General features: G+C 48.5%; 1 protein-coding gene across 2 annotated transcripts; it reads right to left on the reverse strand.

Annotated features, from left to right (window-relative positions):
- Positions 1-1812: 1812 nt before the first annotated feature.
- On the reverse strand, positions 1813-6304 carry RHEBL1 (RHEB like 1). 2 transcript variants are annotated; one of them, XM_038753109.1, is made up of 8 exons: positions 6168-6304; positions 3979-4050; positions 3595-3662; positions 3034-3116; positions 2900-2956; positions 2727-2774; positions 2518-2599; positions 1813-2392 (listed from the first exon to the last, which is right to left on the reverse strand). In XM_038753109.1, exons 1-8 carry the CDS (start codon positions 6217-6219, stop codon positions 2303-2305), a joined length of 552 nt encoding a protein of 183 aa, XP_038609037.1. In that variant the 5' UTR covers positions 6220-6304; the 3' UTR covers positions 1813-2302. The 2 variants fall into 2 exon arrangements, with proteins under 2 accessions (XP_038609037.1, XP_038609036.1); XM_038753108.1 differs by having other exon boundaries at positions 2518-2602.
- Positions 6305-14270: the final 7966 nt, after the last annotated feature.

The following is a 14270-nucleotide window of genomic DNA, read 5'->3' on the forward strand; positions in this document are numbered from 1 at the left end:
CCCACCCAAATTGCTTCCCACGAGTTTGCAGAGAAGTGAAGAGGCACCACTAGAGGGCAGCACTTCAGCCGTTGGGGGGGGGTGCAGCGTTGTGGGGGGGGGTGGGGGGGCAATCTGGAAGATTTAGGGGCACCTCAGCCCCCCATCCCCTCCAGCTTGGGACACTGCATAGTGGATAGATCAGGGGGCCTGGAGGCCAAAAGGTCATGTGTTCTTCATTCAATTGTATTTATTAAACACTTACTGTGTGCAGAGCACTGGACTAAGCGCTTGGGAAGTACAAGTTCATTCATTCAATCGTATTTATTGAGCGCTTCCTGTGTGCAGAGCACTGGACTAAGCGCTTGGGGAGGCCTTCCCAGACTCAGCCCCTTCCTTCCTCTCCCCCTCGTTCCCCTCTCCATCCCCCACATCTTACCTCCTTCCCTTCCCCACAGCACCTGTATATATGTTTGTGCATATTTATTACTGTATGTATTTTACTTGTACATATCTATTCTATTTATTTTATTTTGTTAGTATGTTTGGTTTTGTCTCCCGCTTTTAGACTGTGAGCCCACTGTTGGGTAGGGACTGTATATGTTGCCAATTTGTACTTCCCAAGCGCTTAGTACAGTGCTCTGCACACAGTAAGCGCTCAATACGATTGATGATGATAATGATGTTCTGATCCTAGCTCCCCCACCTGTCTGCTGTGTGACCTCAGGCAAGTGACTTCCCTTCTCTGGGCCTCAGTTACCCCTTCTGTAAAATGGGGATTGAGACAGTGAGCCCCACCTGAGACAGGGACTGTGTCCAGCTTGATTTGCTTGTACCCACCCCAGTGCTTAGAACAGTGCCTGGTGCATAGTAAGTGCTTTAGGGAGAAGCAGCGTGGAGTGGAAAGAGCATGGGTTTTGGAGTCAGAGGTCATGGGTTCAAATCCCAGCTCCACCAGTTGTCAGCTGTGTGACTTTGGGCAAGTCTCTTAACTTCTCTGTGCCTCAGTTACCTCATCTGTAAAGTGGGGATTAAGACTGTGAGCCCCCCCCCCACCCCCCCGGGAGAACCTGATCATCTTGTAACCTCTCCAGTGCTTAGAACAGTGCTTTACCCATACTAAGTGCTTAATAAATTCCATCATTAACACATAGTATAATTATTACTATGGGGACATGCAGTCTTGTAGGCACCTGCACAAAGTGGTATCTACAGCCCTCTGAGGAGTAAGGAAGCTCTCAATTTCTGCAGATTAAATGCAGGGAATAAGGCTAAGGATAAGATTCCTCACACCCCACTAAAAGGCAGTGGGGAGGTCGGGGAGAAAATTAGATGAGTTTTGTGTTTTTGAGTTCATTCGCCACCCAGCCGTGCTGAGGAGCATGGACAGGACTTCCCCACCCACCTCCAACCATCAAGGTCAGATTAGCACAGTCCAGGAGAGCTCAGGTTAGGTGGGGCTGAGGTACCTCCCACCCCCGTTTCAGAAAAAACAGTGCGGCAGAATAAAGAGAAGTAGGGCCTGGGTGGCAGGGGTCCTGGCTTCTAATCCTGCAAGCTCTGGTGCCATTGCCTCCTGCGTGTCCTTGGGCAAGAGGCACAGTGCCTCAGTTTCCTCCTTTCAAATAGGATCAAATACCTGTTTTCTATTGGGAGCCCTATGGGGAAGAGGGAGAGGAGCAGCAGTGGTGATCTGGTGCTTAGTACATAATAAAGGATTAATACTACACATGGATTATAGATGAGCCCTGTGGACAATCCTGCAAGGAACCTTGGGCTATTTTACCTCTTCCTTCACCCCACATACAATGACTAGAGGGGGGAGAGAAAAAAAAAAAGAAACTTCTTATTTTTATTTGCAAACTGCCAACCAGGGAAGCCAGCCCCAGCCACTGAAGGGGCAACCAGCCCTCTACAGCCCCTGGCCTAGGGTGCTGGCTTCCTGCTCTCCCCCCTGGCGAGAGAGAGACAGACACACGCACTGGACCTTCACTCCAGGCAGTAACATAGCTCCTTCCCCAGCAACAGGAAGTAGAGAGGTGGTCGGGGGAGGTTGGGGGGACCCCCCCCAAACGTGGAGCCATAGTCCTCCTTGCCCCCTTTGTAAACATTGGTGCCCAGGCAGGTGGGCCTGGGGAGACTGTGCAAATGCAACGGTGCCAATTGTACCCACGTAGGCTGGGGCACTAGCAGCACCAAAATACCCGTAGAGTCTAGAAGGGCCCCCACCCCTGAAGGAGCAGGCCTAAGGCCTCCCCTAGCAACAGGGGTGGGGGGATTTGAGGGAAGGGGCTGGGCGGTGACCCTGGGCCCATCCAGGCCCTCACATGACGCTGCAGGAGCGCTCTTGCCCATAGGAATTCTCCACCCGAGCGATCTCCTCAATGATCTTGGTGAAGATGCTTTCCGTCACCTGCAGAAAGCAACAGCTTAAACAGACCCCCATTGCACCCCCAGAGGAAGGAGAGTAGGAATTTAGTGGCAGATCCCTCCCCCCCGACCCAGCCACTCCCTACTCTCCAAGTTCAGCCCACACACCTGGCTCTCCCGGGCTGATGACTCCAAGAAAGTAGCACCCCAGGACTCCGCCAGCTTCTTCCCTTCTTCTGTCCGCACTTCTCTACTGTAAACAGGGTAGGGGAAGAGAAGGTGAGGCTGCTGTCCTAGGCCCATAACCCAGTGTGGGGGGGAGGAAAAAGAGAGACAGAGTGGGTCGTGGGGGATAGGCACAGGGGCCCTTCACCCACCTCTTGGGAGAGAGGTCAGCCTTGTTTCCCACCAGCACCACAGGCATCCTGGGAAGGGAAAAAAAAAAAAAAAGAAGTTGTTGCTGTTTAAACCCCAACACACAAAAACTTGTAAAACCACAAGCCTCCTTCATTCAGCTATGAACAACCATCCCCCATCCCTGAGGCCTCACCTTGTCTTCCCCCGGCTCTCATAGAGCTTGTGGTGCAGGCTCTTGACAACCTGGAAGCTGTCGAGAGAAAAAGCAAAAGTGAATCCCTGGCCCCCACCTCCCCCTGGCCCACCTCATTCTGCCACCGTGCTCACCTGCGCAGGGAGGTGACAGAGTAGACCAAGACGTAACCATGGACGCCGATGACGAAGGAGTGGGGGAGAATGCTGTATTCATCCTGGTGCAAGGGCGGGGGGGGGGGGGGGGTTGGTGAGGGCCCCAAGGGAGGGATTTCCTCCTCACCCCCCGCCGCTTCCTTAACCAGAAGCGACTTGATGACTTGATTAGATTATACACTTGTGGGCTGGGAGGCTGTTTTACGCCTGCTCAACTTCCCCACGCTCTTAAGACCATGCTTTGCACTTAATAGACACCACTGATTGAATGATTGAGTCAAGGGGGTTTGCCCTCCCACAACTATTCCACCCCTGAAAGTGACTACTAATGATAATGGTCCTTGCTATGTGCTTACTATGTGCCAAGCACTGTTCTAAGCACTGGGGTAGATACAAGTTAGTCAGGTTGGACAGAGTCCCCACCCCACGTGGGGCTCCCAGTCTGAGTCCCCATTTTCCAGATGAGGGAACTGAGGCCCAGAGAAGTCAGTGAGAGGAACTGCAGAGCCAAGCTAGCCCCCCACACCTAGCAGCTGATACCTGTCCCGCTGTATCCACCAGCTGCAGGTGAAACTCATCTTTGCCCACGGTCAGAGTCTTGCTGTAAGCTTAAAGAGAGAGACCAAGGGGTGAGGTTCAAGCCCACCAACCCTCTCCCCAACCAGGGCTCTGCAGGGAAACTGAGGCATGGCTTGTTTGTGTGCAGGGAAACAGGACCAGTCCCTAGACCCAAATCATCTCGACACCCCCCCACCGCCGCCGCCCCTGATCCTTCCAACTGCAGATCTGGCCCTCTCTACTCTGCCCCCCCCCCCCCGACCCAGGGGGGTTGCCAAAGTTCAGGGGTCAAAGTTTGATCAGATCAGGCCCTTGGCACCTGGGAAGTCAGATAAGGTACCCAAAGTCCCCCTCCCCACCACTCACTGCTCTCCACCGTGGGGTCGTAGCATTCCAGGAATTCTCCATCCACAAACTGGTGCGCCAGGGACGTCTTGCCTGAGGGGGGAAGGGGGACAGTGTGGCCGCTCTCCAAGCCGTCCCCCCCTCGAATAATAATAACAATAATAATAATAATGTCATTTGTTAAGCACTTACTATGTGCAAAGCACTGTTCTAAGCGCTGGGGAAGTTACAAGGTGATCAGGTTGTCCCACGGGGGGCTCACAGTCTTTAATCCCCATTTTACAGATGAGGTAACTGAAGCCCAGAGAAGTGAAGTGACTTGCCCAAAGTCACCCACCTGACAATTGGCGGAGCCGGGATTTGAACCCATGACCTTTGACTCCAAAGCCCGGGCTCTTTCCACCGAGCCACGCGGCTTCTCGGAAGACGAGGCCGCCCTCCGCCCGGCCCCTCTCGATTCGGGGCGAGGGAGTGAAGTTGCACCTTGGCCGCAGGGAGCCCCGACTAGCAAGGTGGCGCCGTGGGATCCTCCCGACCCCAATCCCCTTCTAGACTGTGAGCCCACTGTTGGGTAGGGACTGTCTCTATATGTTGCCAACTTGTACTTCCTAAGCGCTTAGTACAGTGCTCAGCACACAGCGCTCAATAAATACGATTGACTGATTGAAGGTGGCGCCATGGGATCCTCCCGACCCCAATCCCCTTCTAGGCTGTGAGCCCACTGTTGGGTAGGGACTTTCTCTATATGTTGCCAACCTGTACTTCCCAAGCGCTTAGTCCAGTGCTCTGCACACAGTAAGCGCTCAATAAATCCAATTGAATGAATATGTTGCCAACTTGTACTTCCCAAGCGCTTAGTCCAGTGCTCTGCACACAGTAAGCGCTCGATAAATACAATTGAATGAATACGTGGCCAACTTGTACTTCCCAAGCGCTTAGCACAGTGCTCTGCACACAGTAAGCGCCCAATAAATACGACTGACTGAATGAATGCCGAGCTTCCTCCTCCACCCCGGGGTCCCGCCCTGCCTCGGCCCTTCTCCTCCCCCAGCGCGGGGGAACGCGTGCTTTCAATTCATTCAATCGCACTGAGTGAGCGCTTACTGTGTGCAGAGCACTGGACTAAGCGCTTGGGAAGTCCAAGCCGGCAACATCTCGAGCCGGTCCCGACCCAACATTTTACTTGTACCTATCTATTCTATTTTGTTAGTCATCATCATCAATCGTATTTATTGAGCGCTTACTGTGTGCAGAGCACTGTACTAAGCGCTTGGGAAGGACAAATTGGCAACATATAGGGACAGTCCCTACCCAACAGTGGGCTCACAGTCTAAGAGGGGGAGACAGAGAACAAAACCAAACATACTAACAAAATAAATAGAATAGATATGTACAAGTAAAATAAATAGTATGTCTGGTTTTGTTTTCTGTCTCCCCCTTTTAGACTGTGAGCCCACTGTTGGGTGGGGACTGTCTCTAGATGTTGCCAGCTTGGGCTTCCCAAGCGCTTAGTATCAATCAATCGTATTTATTGAGCGCTTACTGTGTGCAGCGCACTGTACTAAGCGCTTGGGAAGTACAAGTTGGCAACATATAGAGACAGTCCCGACCCAACAGTGGGCTCACAGTCTAAAAGGGGGAGACAGAGAACAAAACCAGACTAACAAAATAAAATAAACAGAATAGATATGTGCAAGTAAAATAAATAAATAAATCGAGTAATAAATCTGTACAAACATATATACACAGTAAGCGCTCAATCAATACGATTGATTGATTGATTCTCCCCGCTGCTCCAGCTCCGGGGGCATCGCCAGTCCGGCGGAGGCCGGACTTCCCCTGTTGCTGCTGCTGCCTCCTCCTCCTCGCTCCGTTAATAATAATAATAATAATAATGATGGTATTTGTTAAGCGCTTACTATGTGCAAAGCACTGTTCTAAGCGCTGGGGAGGTTACAAGGTGATCAGGTTGTCCCACGGGGGGCTTCCAGTCTTCACCCCCATTTTACAGATGAGGTAACTGAAGCCCAGAGAAGTGAAGTGACTTGCCCAAGTCCCACAGCTGACAACTGGCAGAGCCGGGATTTGAACCCATGACCTCTGACTCCAAAGCCCGGGCTCTTTCCACGGAGCCACGCTGCTTCTCTAAGGTCCCGCCAGCCCCGAGCCCGCCACCGCTCCCTCGTCCGGTGCAGCCGCCGCAGACTCACCCACGGAGCGGTAGCCTAGGATGGCTACTTTCCTGTAGCGGACCAGCGGCATGGTGCTGGGGGGCCCCGGCCCCCGGAAAGCCTCCTCCCTCCCGCCCGGTACCGCTGAAACGTGAAACCAAAACAAGCGGGGCGGGAGGACCACGTGACCACAACACGACGAGCCCGGTACCCGCGGCCGCCGCCGCCCGGGGACTATACGGCCGCGCCGCGCCGGCCACGCCCCCTTCCCCGACGCCCATTGGCCAGCCCGGGAGGGCGGGGATGCGCATGCGCGGGGAGGCCGCGGAGTTCATTCACAAAAAAGGGCCAGAGAGAGAGAGAGAGAGAGAGAGAGAGAGCGCGCGCGCGCGCGCGCGGGGCGGGGCGGCCGCCGCGCACGTGGCGCGGGGCCCGGAGCGGATTGGGCCGCCATTCATTCGGTCCTATTTACTGAGCGCTTACGGCGTGCGGAGCGCTTGGGAATCAATCAATCAATCAATCGTATTTATTGAGCGCTTACTATGTGCAGAGCACTGTACTAAGCGCTTGGGAAGTACAAATTGGCATCACATAGAGACAGTCCCTACCCGATAGTGGGCTCACAGTCTAAAAGGGGGAGACAGAGAACAGAACCAAACATACCAACAAAATAAAATAAGTAGGATAGAAATGTACAAGTAAAATAAATAAATAAATAAATAAACAGAGTAATAAATATGTACAACCATATATACATATGGTATATATACATATATACAGGTGCTGTGGGAAGGGGAAGCACAAGCTACTCTATTTATTTATTTATTTTGCTTGTACATACCTATTCTATTTATTTTATTTTGTTAGTATGTTTGGTTCTCTGCCTCCCCCTTTTAGACTGTGAGCCCACTGCTGGGTAGGGACTGTCTCTAGATGTTACCGATCCCCCTCTCCATCCCCCCCATCTTACCTCCTTCCCTTCCCCACAACACCTGTATATATGTTTGTACATATTTATTACTCTATTTATTTATTATTTATTATTTATTATTTATTTATTTATTTTTTATTTATTTATTTATTTATTTATTTATTTATTCACCTGTATATATGTATATATGTTTGTACATATTTACTACTCTATTTATTTACTTGTACATATCTATTCTATTTATTTTATTTTGCTAGTATGTTTGGTTTGGTTCTCTGCCTCCCCCTTTTAGACTGTGAGCCCACTGTTGGGTAGGGACTGTCTCTCTATGTTGCCGATCCCCCTCTCCATCCCCCCCATCTTACCTCCTTCCCTTTCCCACAACACCTGTATATATGTATATATGTTTGTACATATTTATTACTCTATTTATTTTACTTGTACATACCTATTCTATTTATTTTATTTTGTTAGTCTGTTTGGTTTGGTTCTCTGCCTCCCCCTTTTAGACTGTGAGCCCACTGTTGGGTAGGGACTGTCTCTCTATGTTGCCGATCCCCTTCTCCATCCCCCACATCTTACCTCCTTCCCTTCCCCACAACACCTGTATATATGTATATATGTTTGTACATATTTATTACTCTATTTATTTTACTTGTACATACCTATTCTATTTATTTTATTTTGTTAGTATGTTTGGTTTGGTTCTCTGCCTCCCCCTTTTAGACTGTGAGCCCACTGTTGGGTAGGGACTGTCTCTAGAGGTTGCCGATCCCCCTCTCCATCCCTCCCATCTTACCTCCTTCCCTTCCCCACATCACCTGTATATATGTTTGTACATATTTATTACTCTATTTATTTATTTATTTATTTATTTATTTTACTTGTACATACTTATTCTATTTATTTTATTTTGTTAGTATGTTTGGTTTGGTTCTCTGTCTCCCCCTTTTAGACTGTGAGCCCACTGTTGGGTAGAGACTGTCTCTATATGTTGCCGATCTCCCTCTCCATCCCCCACATCTTACCTCCTTCCCTTCCCCACAACACCTGTATATATGTATATATGTTTGTACATATTTATTACTCTATTTATTTATTTTACTTGTACATATCTATTCTATTTATTTTATTTTGTTAGTCTGTTTGGTTTGGTTCTCTGCCTCCCCCTTTTAGACTGTGAGCCCACTGTTGGGTAGGGACTGTCTCTAGATGTTGCCGATCCCCCTCTCCATCCCCCCCACTTACCTCCTTCCCTTCCCCACAACACCTGTATATATGTATATATGTTTGTACATATTTATTACTCTGTTTATTTATTTATTTTACTTGTACATATCTATTCTATTTATTTTATTTTGTTAGTATGTTTGGTTTGGTTCTCTGTCTCCCCCTTTTAGACTGTGAGCCCACTGTTGGGTAGGGACTGTCTCTATATGTTGCCAATTTGTACTTCCCAAGCGCTTAGTACAGTGCTCTGCACATAGTAAAGGCTCAATAAATACGATTGATGATGATGATGATGACAAGTCGGCAACACAGAGAGACGGTCCTTACCCAACAACGGGCTCAGTTACCTCATCTGCAAATGGGGATTGAGATTGTGAGCCCCACATGGGACAAGGGCCATGTTCAACCCGATTTGCTTGTATCCACCCCAGCGCCCAGTACAGTGCCTGACAACACAGTAAGTGCTTAACAAATACCCTAATTATTATTATAGTCAGCACTTAATAAATACCACAATTATTATTATTCTTGTTACCCATTCAGATCCCCCAAGAAGGGCCCTGTCTCCTGTTAAAGTGTAAATCTGAGGGCAGGGATTGTGCCTTTTACCTTAATTGTACCCTCCTAAGTGTTTAGTAGAGTGCTTTGCGCATAGTAGGCACCCGATAAATATTATTGATTGACTGATAATTGATTTGGAATTACTATGCATACATAGTATTAGAGAAGCAGCATGGCTTAGGGGAAAGAACCTGGGCTTAGGAGTCAGAGGTCATGGGTTCAAATCCCAGCTCTGCCACTTGTCAGCTGTGTGACTTTGGGCAAACCACTTAGCTTCTCTGTGCCTCAGTTCCCTCATCTGTAAAATGGAGATTAAGATTGTGAGCCCCACATGGGACAACCTGATCACCTTGTATCCTCCCCAGCGCTTAGAACAGTGCTTTGCACATAGTAAGCGCTTAAATACCAAAATTATTATTATTATTATTATTTGGAGCTCCGCCCACTACTGGAAGGGACCCTCACTAAATATTTAAGATTTTCCTGTTTCTGGGCTAGAGGTGTGGGAAGGGAGTGATAACAACGATGAGGATGATAATAATAGAATAACCTGCATCCCACAACTCTAGGCAATCAATCAATGGTATTTATTGAGTGCTTACTGTCTGCAGAGCAGTGTACTAAGCACTTGGGAGAGTACAAAACAACAGAATTGGTAGACATGTTCCCTGCCCACAGCGAGCTTACAGTCTAGAGGCTTACAGGGCCTGGCATCTCCAAGGCTGATGGCAGTTTCCAGGCTTGGCAGTAGTCTAGTGGTCTAGTGGAAAGATTACCAGCCTGAGAGTCAGACTAGCAATAATATCAATCAATCAATCAATCAATCGTATTTATTGAGCGCTTACTATGTGCAGAGATCACAATAATAATAATTGTGGTACTTTTTAAGTGCTTACTATATGCCAGGCACTCTACTGAGCACTGGGGTAGATACAAGTTAGGTCAGATACAGTCTCTGTCCCATATAGAGCTCACAGTCTTGATCCCCATTTTACAGATGAGGTAAGTGAGGCACAGAGAATTTAAGTGATTTGGTCAATGTCACACAGCAAACAAGTAGAGAAGCAGAGTGGCTTAGTGGACAGAGCCCAGGCCTGGGCCTGGGCCTCAGTTCCCTCATCTGCAAAATGAGGATTCAATCCCTGCTCTCCCTCCTACTTAGACTGTGAGCCCCATGTGCCACCTGATTTTCTTGTATCTATCCCAGAGCTTAGTACGGTGTATAGTAAGTGCTTAACAAATGCCAATACAGAGGACTGACTCTTTTGCCTTTGAGCAATCAAATCTCTTCAAGGAGAAACGGCTCCCTCCTGCATTGATTGGGAGTGATCCTCTCCTAGTTTCTCTCTTTCTGCCAATTTTTCTGGGAACCAACTGCTCCTCCCCCCACCCACATACACACAAATCCATCCACCCATTCATCCATCTATCCATCCATCCATCCATCCATCCATCCATCCATCCATCCATCAATCCTCTCGCTCCCCCCAACATAAGTCCATCCATCCATCAATCAATCCATCATATTTATTGAACGCTTACTTTGTGCAGAACACTGTAGTAAGCGCTTTGGAAAATACAACAGAGCTGGTAGCCTCAATCACAGTACAAAAGGAGCTTACAGTACAGGGAGGCCTTTCCCCGAATACCATACCCCTGCAGAGGGGTCCTGAATCTCATTTCCTGCTGAGAACTGGAGGGGAGAGGAGGAGTTGTGAACCTCAAGTGTTCATAGGACATGTAGTACACAAACTCAATTCATTCATTCAATCATATTTATTGAGCGCTTACTGGGTGCAGAGCACTGTACTAATTGCTTGGGAAGTACAAATTGGTCAATAGTATCTATCGAAGGCCTAATAGGTTCAGATCACTGAACTAGTCGTTTAGGAGAATGTAATGCCCTGTCATTTCTTTGTAATTTATTTCAATGTCAGTTTCCCCCTCTAGATTGGAAGCTCTTTTTTTTCCAGTGGTATTTGTTAAGCACTTACTACGCACCAGCTACTGTTCTAAGTGCCAGGGTAGACGCAAGCTAATCACGTTGGGCGCAGTCTTAATCCCTGTTTTGCAGATGACAGAATTGAGGCCCAGAGAAGCGAAGTGACTTTCCCAAGGTCACACAGCAGACAAGGGACGGAGCTGGATTAGAACCCAGGGCCTTCCCACTCCCGGGGCCCGTGCTCTGTCCTCTGCTACTCAAAACTATCCTCGGCAGGGGTCATGACTACCAACTCTAGTATATTGTTCTTTCCGCACACTCAATAAGCATTCAACAAATACCACTGATCGATTAATTGATTAATACTAGACAAGATCCCTACCCTTGAGGGGTTTACAGTCTAGCAGGAGAGAGAGAGAGGCCTCTTGCTCACACATTTTTCCATCCATCTGGAGCTCCTTCTCCCTTCACAACTGCAAGACCTCTGCTCTTCCCCTTTAGACTGTAAGCTCTTTATGGACAGGGAATGTGTCTACCAACTCTGTTGTACTGAACTCTCCCAGACAGTAAGTACAGTGATCTTTGCTCACAGTAAATACCATTGATAGTCCAGACCCTCCTCAGAGCCTACCTCCTCCAGAAGGTCTTTGCTGGTTAATCTTTCATCTAGATTGTACTAAGCACTTAGTACAGTGCTCTGCACACAGTAAGCGCTCAATAAATACAATTGAATTAATAGATTGTAATAATAATATTATGGTGGGGTTGTGTCTACCAACTTTACTGTACTGTACTCTCACAAACCTTTAGTTCAGTACTCTGCACGCTATAAGTGCTGAGCAAATACCATTGATTGATTCGTGGCTCACACTCTAACCCTCTGGTGGCAATTAGGGTAGCTTTGTAGCCACTCTGAGCTCCCTCAGCACCAGCTGCTCAGGAGCTGAAATCCCTGAGAGCAAAGGCAAAGCAGAGAAATAGAATCATTCCTCCTTCATTGTGGCCAGAAGCAGCGGGGCTAATGGAAAGAGCCTGCCTGGTAGTCAGAAGACCTGGGTTCTGGTCCAGGCTCTGCCACTTGCCTGCTCTATGACCTTGGACAAGTCACTTCATTCATTCAATTCTCTGGGCCTCAGTTACCTCATCTGGAAAGTGGGGATTTAATACCTGTCCTCCCTCTCCTCTACACTATGAGTCTCATAATCGTCTGACTCAGTTAAGTGGCATCTACTCCAGCCCTTAGTACAGTGCTTGGCACAAAGTAAGTGCTTAACGAGTACCACTTTAAAAAAGACCTGGAATCTCCCCTCTGTTCCTTCTCCCAACTCAGTCAGGAAACCCTCAGCTTCTCTCTTCATCACCTTAGATAGCATGAAAACCAGATTTCTCAGACCACCCCCTAATCAGAGTGTAAGCCCCTTGTATTCAATCAACAAGTGGTGTAAGGACATATCGTGTGCAGAGCACTGTAGGCAGAGAATGGTTTATTAGTACAGTACCTTGCTCCTGGTGGGCCCTCAGTAAATACTCTTCCTAATAGTATCCTTCCTGCCTCCATTTCACTGTTATACCTTTCCAATAGGAAGAGGTAGGAAGGAGCCAATGGATCACAAGCTCCTTGAAGAGAGGCATTTGGGTACTGTATTCATTTCAGGATATAATAATAAATATAATAATAATTGTGGCATCTGTTAAGTGCTCCCTCTGTGCCTTGCACTATACTAAGCGCTGCAGTAGACACAAGATTCATCAGGTTAGACACAACCCCCGTTCTCCCTCCTCCACAGAATGTGAGCCCAACGTAGGACGGGTCTGGTTCTGATGCTAGTATCTTGTGCCTACCCTGTGAGAAGCAGCTATTCTATTTATTTTATTTTGTTAATATATTTTTGGGTTTTTTTTTTTGTCTGTCTCCCCCTTCTAGACTGTGAACCCCCTGTTGGGTAGGGACTGTCTCTATATGTTGCCAACTTGAACTTCCCAAGCTCTTAGTACAGTGCTCTGTACACAGTAAGCGCTTAATAAATACGATTGAATGAATGAATGAAGCAGCCTGCCTCAGTGGAAAGAGCCCGGGCTTGGGAGTCAGAGGTCATGGATTCAAATCCCAGCTCCGCCACTTGTCAGCTGTGCGACTTTGGGCAAGTCACGTAACTTATCTGTGCCTCAGTTACCTCATCTGTAAAATGGGGATGAAGACTGTGAGCCCCATGTGGGACACCTGATCACCTCGTATCCTCCCCAGCGCTTAGAACAGTGCTTTGCCATCATCATGATGCCATCATCATTATTACTATTTTTACCCCCATGCCTGATGTAATGCATACTTACCACTTGACAAATATTATTATCATTATTACTAATGTTATTATACTTAGGAGCCGAACTTGGAAAGATTAAGGGGACATGGCTACCGCCATCCTGACCGTGAGGGCAGCAGGGGAGGAAGCAGCTCTGCTGGGGAAAAACGTGCCCCCATCCCAATCCCCTCCCTTCGTCACTTCTTCGACCCTCACCTTATTCTCCCCCTCTTCTGGTATGTGGTACAGTCCTCGCTCCCGGCTTCTGCCCGAAAGGACCATACCATAGTTTCTAGTAATAGGGGGGACACCTGACCCAGAAGTTCCCTCAGAGGCCACCGGAGGGCGGCCAACACCCGTCGTGGATACGAATTCAGAGGGCGAATTTAGGACTCCAGGGTTTAGCCCTCTTGGCTACCGAAGGACCCTACAACAGTCACCTCCTCTACGAGGGGTAAGAACGTGAGAGAGGTGGCATGGGCCCCGGGAACCTCCTCCCGCCTCTGCTGGAGACCCTGGGTGGGTCCAGACCATCATCATCAGTCATATTTATTGAGCGCTTACTATGTGCAGAGCACTGTGAGACCCGACGGTGGAACTGGCCATTGTTCAGCGCGGGTTGCCCAGGAGTAGCGTGGAGATGAAACAAGTCCGGAGAGCCGGGCACGGTGCTTCCTGGGCCCTATGGAAGAACCAGGGCTGGAGACTGGAAGGAGGTGGGGGCCAAGGAGAGAGACCCCGGGCTTGGGAGTCAGAAGGAATTCGGTTCTAATCCCATCTGTGTCACCTGTCTGCTGTGTGACCTTGGACGAGTCAATTCTCTGGGCCTCAGTTCCCTCATCTGTAAAATGGGGATTGAGACTTTGAGCCACATAGAATAATAATAATTGTGGAATTTGTTAAACGCTTACTACAATGCCAGGCACTGGATTATGGGTAGGGACTGTCTCTATATGTTGCCAACTTGTACTTCCCAAGCGCTTAGCACAGTGCTCTGCACACAGTAAGCGCTCAATAAATACGATTGATTGATTGATTGGATTAAGCGCTGGGGTGGATACAAGCAAGTTGGGTTGGACGCAGTCCCTGTCCCACGTGGGGCTCCCGGTCTCAACCCCTGTTTTACAGATGAGGGAACTGAGGCACAGAAGTCAAATTGACTTGCCCAAGGTCACACA

The sequence above is a fragment of the Tachyglossus aculeatus genome, chromosome 10, assembly GCF_015852505.1.
Source record: "Tachyglossus aculeatus isolate mTacAcu1 chromosome 10, mTacAcu1.pri, whole genome shotgun sequence".
Lineage (NCBI taxonomy): Eukaryota > Metazoa > Chordata > Mammalia > Monotremata > Tachyglossidae > Tachyglossus > Tachyglossus aculeatus.

Bases quoted from the DNA above. Each gene is read 5' to 3' on its own strand.
- RHEBL1 (XM_038753108.1), bottom strand. From the start codon at position 6,219: ATGCCGCTGGTCCGCTACAGGAAAGTAGCCATCCTAGGCTACCGCTCC. The intron at 3,117-3,594 runs GTATCAGCTGCT...CCCTTGCACCAG, and splicing joins TGGTGGATACAGCGGGACAG to GATGAATACAGCATTCTCCC. The intron at 2,393-2,517 runs GTGTGTGGGCTG...TGCTTTCTGCAG, and splicing joins CATCAGCCCGGGAGAGCCAG to GTGACGGAAAGCATCTTCAC.